Source organism: Podarcis filfolensis, assembly GCF_964270895.1.
Source record: "Podarcis filfolensis genome assembly, chromosome: 10".
In the NCBI taxonomy this organism is placed as follows: domain Eukaryota; kingdom Metazoa; phylum Chordata; class Lepidosauria; order Squamata; family Lacertidae; genus Podarcis; species Podarcis filfolensis.
The window spans coordinates 50,751,744-50,757,743 of NC_139612.1; the positions used below are offsets into that span (position 1 = coordinate 50,751,744).

Sequence of the window (6,000 nt, forward strand, 5' to 3'; positions counted from 1 at the left end):
TAGAGCGGTTTATGATTAGTGTACTGATGACACCACAACTCTGCCACTGCCAACCTCTGAACAAATGCACCCAGTGGCTTCATGTTAAAAAGCAGTGGGGAGAGAATCATACCTGCAGGATATCAAAATAGCCTCCGGATACTACTCTTTGGACATGACATGTAAGTAGGAGTGGAACCAGTGTGAAACAGGGTTCCAATACACACCCCAAAGAGCTGGTTCATAGTAAGTGGCATCAAAAGCCACGGAGAGATCAAATAGCAGAAGCAGATCCACATTTAGCTTTACACACTTGGCAATATATATATATATATATATATATATATATATATATATATATAGAGAGAGAGAGAGAGAGAGAGAGAGAGAGAGAGAGGTGGGGTGGGGTTCTGGGAAAAAGATTTTGGCACTCCCACCTACCACTGCATCCAATGTTTTGACTATATGCAATTTTGGCTTTAGATGCCAACCCCGGGATGTACCCCTGCCTAAGCTGAGGGCTTGCTGTATCCATCTGGTGCTTTAGAACAGAACACAGGTGGATGGGGATGCGCCTGTGCCATTGTGTACACTAGCGTGGCATGATCCTTTTGGACTTGTAGCACATTCTCTCTTTATGGCCTCTCCATTCCAGAGACGGCGACCTGATGTTTTCTTCTGGCAAGTTAAACAAGAAAGTAGAAGTTGGGATCCTTGTGATTTTTTTTATTTTTACACATAGGTAAAGGTAAAGGGACCCCTGACCATTAGGTCCAGTCGTGGCTGACTCTGGGGTTGCGGCGCTCATCTCGCTTTAGTGGCTGAGGGAGCCGGCGTACAGCTTCCAGGTCATGTGGCCAGCATGACTAAGCCGCTTCTGGCGAACCAGAGCAGCGCACGGAAATGCCATTTACCTTCCCGCCGGAGCGGTACCTATTTATCTACTTGCACTTTGACGTGCTTTCGAACTGCTAGGTGGGCAGGAGCAGGGACCGAGCAACAGGAGCCCACCCCGTTGCGGGGATTCCAACCGCCGACCTTCTGATCGGCAAGTCCTAGGCTCTGTGGTTTAACGCACACATAGTTTTTACACATAGCTGCCCCTAAATCTAACATCAAATTGCTGCTTGCATTTGTATCCATCCTAAAAAATATTGCAATACGCCGAAGGCGACACACAGACACACACACAGATGCATGGACAACTTTTTCTGTTGCCCCACATCGCGAAGGGAGTCCAGCCTGCTCCCTACTCTGGAGGAAAGGAGGCCCATTAACTGCCGCGCTGTGGAATAAAGCGGAATGCGCCGCAATAAAGGCCATCTGGCACCTCTAACCCCCGAGCCGACGCCCCCCCCCCATTCTGGCGGCGGCGGCGGCTGCCCTGAGATATCCCGCCCAACTCTGAGGCGAAAAGCAGGCGGGCGGGCGGAAGATCCGCTAGTCTCGGGGAGCGGCTCCTCCTCCGGGCCAAGCCCGGCCCCTTGCCAGCCCCGACACAGCGAGAAGACACCCCCAGCTCCGAGGGGCTGGCTGAGGAGGGCATGGGGCGAGCCAGGTGGAGGCGAGCCAACCGCGGCGGCCTCGCTGGCAGGGGGAGCACGGAGAGCGGGCTCCGCTCGGCCCCTCCCAACACACCAGCGCTGGCCGCCAAATGTAGCCCCGAGAAGGAGGAGGAGGACACCTAAAGGCGGGGGGGGGGAAGGCCTCGGGAGCCTCATGCTTCGCGGGCAGAGCAGCGGCGGGAGACTCGGGCTCCTCTCTCCGACCTCGGCGGAAGGGAAGAATACCTAGGAGCGGGTCCCTTCCTCAGCCCGCTATCGCGAAGCGGGGCGCCTCCTCCCTCTCCAAATTCCCGCCTCCATGCGCTCTAGTCGCCGCGGCGGGTGAGGAGGGAAGCCGAGGGGCGCCGCCTTCTCCCCTTCCCCGCCCCTCGTGGGGGTGGGGTGGGGGAAAAGAAGAAAAGGGCCATGGTTGTGGGGCTGGCCCTGGCCGTCCCCGCCTGAAGGGAGGGTCGCCGAGGCTCCTCCCGCGCGGCTAGAAGTGCCTCCCCGGCGCACACGCCGCGCCAGCAGGAGATGGATGGGGTTGAGCTGGATGGCGGCAGCAGCGCAGAAGTGCCTCCTCCTCCTCCGCAAGGCTGCTGCCAGGCGGATGCTGGGGCTCCCGGGGAGCCGGCCGGCGACCGAGCAGCCGCAGCAGCAAGTGCACAGCCGCCGCCACCGCCAGCAGCAGCAGCAGCCATGGTGGAAGAGCCCGCCGAGGAGGGCTCCGCCGCTGCCCCCGCTGCCTCGTTCGGCAGCGCCCTCGCCCCCCGCGCAGCAGCAGCAGCCCCTCCGGAGCTGAAGAAGCAGCAGCAGCAAGGGGTCAAGCGGCACCACCACAAGCACAACCTGAAGCATCGCTACGAGCTGCAGGAGACGCTGGGCAAAGGCACCTACGGCAAAGTCAAGAGGGCCATCGAGAGGTTTTCCGGCAGAGTGGTAAGGACTGCGGAAGGCGGGGGCTGTTGGAGATGCTCCGGATGGAGAGATGTCATGGGGGCGGCGGCGGCGGCGGAGCTGCTGTGCATTGCACTCATTCCTGAGCTTTTCCCTTCATGGCGTGTCCGGCCTCACAACTTGGGACCTGAATCCCCCCCCCGCCCTTCAACTTTTTCTAACTTTTGCTTTCTAGAGCTCCCACTGTGGTGTGTGTGTGTGTGTGTGTGTGTGTGTGTGTGTCTTGATGTAGATCTCCCCGCCACGCCGTTATGCGATTCAAGAGTTATTCGGGGTGTGTTTGTGAAGTCTGATTTCTCCCAAAGTATTTGCACCTAGAACTTTATCCTCACTCTCTTAAATCGTAACTGTCAGGTGCAGACCAGTTAGGAAATTTTTAGTATTGTTTGTAAATGGGTATTCCCCTCCCCTCCAAATTGATCATTCCTTTTACTGTTCTTTCAAAGTGTGGGCATACAAAGTTCCCTGGACTGTATTGTGTTTTCTAGTAAGCTAAACAGAAAATGCTATTCAGCTTAGAGTTCCTTTAAACCAAAACACTTCATTGCTGGTTTTTATGACCTGAACTTTACTGACCTCTTTAAACAAACACATTGATGCTGCTACTCTACCTCAGTGAGCTTTAGAGTCCACTTGGCTCATCTGTGTCTGCCGGCTAACAGCTTAAACACAGCTGTCCCGATGTGGCATTGTACTGTAACTCCAGCCCAACTTTTTTGTTCTTCTGTCACAGGAGATCTCATGGGCAGATGGGAAATGCTTGTGCAATAAAGCTAGAAGCATTGCTATTTTCTGCATTGCCATTTAATATCTATTAGTGGACCTGTGTTCCAGCTCATGTGGGTTGGTTCTGTATTTGAGTCAGCTATGCCTATACAGACATTTTTCTGAAGCATTCCAGGCAGACTGCAGCTTTTCAGCAGTCTGATTTGTGAGTGAAAAAAAAAGTTCTAATACAGTATGAAAATTATACTTAAATGATTTTATATGCAGATAAGCTTGTGTTATGTATTCTTCTTCCATTTTGTTAAATTGTTAAGAGGACAGCTAAACAAAGCAGAGATGAATGCAAATGCTGACTTTAAATGCATGATATAAGCACTGAGTCATATTACATGCATCTAGGTTAAGTTATAGATTTTTTTACATCATTTTTACATTATCCATCTAAATTTATTATTTTTAAAAGAATGCTTTTGATTCTTTTTAAATTTGCTTTGAAACAGAGATGTAACTTTGTAGCCTCTTTGGAAACCAGCATTGCTATTTATAATCTCTATTTATTTTAAGATTAAAATGCTAGGCTTAATTTTACATTGTTCCAACAAACTGACTAGCTCAGGATAGTGTTTACTTGTATTAAATATGGCAAAGTGCTTTTCTTTTCTCATCTCTAAAAGCACATACATATTTCTGTAGGGTCTACCACTACAAGGAATTATAACTGGTTGCTATGACTCCATGCCAGGTGTACATTGACTTCTTGAACTGTTTCTGTTCCTTTTCTCCAAGCTCTTAAAATGCAGAACTTCAGTTTTTCACTTTATACGTTAGGGGAGAATGTTGTGGAAAAGGTCTGGGCCAGCAGAGGCACAGGAGTTCATTTAGCTTCTCCTTTGCTTTCTTTGCTCTGTTTCTGTTCTCCTTAGTCATCAGCATTTATGGCATCATTAAAAAGCTCTGAATAGACTCTGTACTGTGACCAGCAGAGGGGGTTCTTGAAGCAAAGTGACTGGCATATTTCCTATCATGACTTCACAGCAAATTGTCAAATAAAGAGGAGCTAAGTATTAGAAATCCCAGGTCACACTCCCACCTATGTCATTTGCTTGCTGTCAAATTACTGGGTTAGGTAACCTTTTCCTACACAGCAGCATGTAAATATTTGGAACCATATGGCAACAGCTTGCAGCCTAGAAACAACTTTAGTACTCTGCCCTCTCAAAGTTATATATATACCTTCCTTGAGTATATATTTTAACCAAGTGAAATTTAGGTATAGCGCATACTATTAGGTGTTCTTGACTGATTAGTCAGATATTGACATATAAAGTGTGAGGCATTGAATTTTCTTTGGCTTCTGGGGCAGATATTGTGAAATCTTCAGGGTTGACAGATGGATTGTGATCTGAACCTGATATGAATCTGAAGGATTTTCACCAGTGTCCATGAAGCTATGCTAATATGAAGCCTACATAATGACATATTCTCCATTATATTTTCATAGTGCAGGGCTTTAAATTGCATTGTCTTACAAAGAAGTGTTTTTGAATCTAGCATTATAACTTGCATGCACTAGAAGCTTCTATTTTCCCCCTCCTCAATATATACACATCAGGCTTGGGAAAATCCCAGATGCCACAATGTACAACTTAAAAAAATAAGTATTAGTAGTATCTAGGAGTTTGACATATTTTTTCAACTCTGTAAAGGGCTATTGCCAAAAAAATGATTTTTTAAAGAAACCTGAAGTACTTTTCCAGCCTTAGCTTATTAGATGGAATATAGATTAGTTATATTTAGTTTGTTGTTGGCAACAACTTGTTATTTAAACATGTTTACTCAATAATACAACAGCTAGAGACTGGGCTGTGTAATGCATGAAATATAAGAGCACAACCACCCTGTACAAGGGCAGCCAACTTTCCAAACATTTGTTGGGAGATGTTACATGCAAATGGCTGTAAGTACTAGGATAAAAAGATGACAGAAGTTTGCAAAGTAGAGTGTATTTTGAAAGTTTTGTGGGAGTTCCATCTAGTTGCTCAGATGTAGTCAAACAAAACTTTTTTTTAATACTGCAGTCTGACTTGAATAAGATATAAGCAAAATTAAGCAAACATATTCAATGTGAAGCATATGAGAGATACACAAAGAAAGGAAGAGTTGGAATGGTGCTTGTGGAGAACCTCTATGACACTGTTGCACCTTATTGCCTGTAGAAACAGACAGATGTACATGCTTGGTCATCACAATCAAAAAGGGGTGTGGGCTGATGAAGGTGCTGTAATAACAACAAAGTTACATAGTAGGAACAAAGCATAGTCTATACAGTCATACCTCTTTTTACTTTCGGTTCAGGTTACGTCTTTTCAGGTTGCGTCCCGCGGCGACCCGGAAGTAACGGAACAGGTTACTTCCGGGTTTCGCTGCTCGTGCATGCGCAGACGCTCAGAATGATGTCACACGCATGCGCAGAAGCAGCAAATCACGACCCGCACAGACGCGGGTTGCGTTCTGCTCATGATGCGAACGGGGCTCCGGAACGGATCCCATTCGCAAGCAGAGGTACCACTGTACTGTATATTGGTTTTGGAAGTAGATGCAGCATTCCAGTTACAAAGGAACAGCATATTGATCATATATAATGTTTCATGTGTGTCCTGAGTTACTCCATGATCTAACTCTCCTTTTCTCACACAGTCATGTTCACGGTCTCTCATGTATCTCAGGTCTTCATCAACTTACAGTGCAATCCTATGCAAGTTTACTCAGAAGTAAGCATAATTTAGTCCAATGA

General features: G+C 47.4%; 1 protein-coding gene across 1 annotated transcript in view; it reads left to right on the top strand.

Moving 5' to 3' along the window:
- Nucleotides 1–1,375: 1,375 nt before the first annotated feature.
- Nucleotides 1,376–6,000, top strand: part of NUAK1 (NUAK family kinase 1) — a 53,089-nt gene continuing 48,464 nt past the window's right edge. Inside the window, exon 1 of the mRNA XM_083574101.1 lies at nucleotides 1,376–2,462. Coding sequence (XP_083430227.1) covers nucleotides 2,058–2,462 — 405 coding nt within the window. The 5' untranslated portion in view covers nucleotides 1,376–2,057. The remainder of the gene's footprint in view (nucleotides 2,463–6,000) is intronic.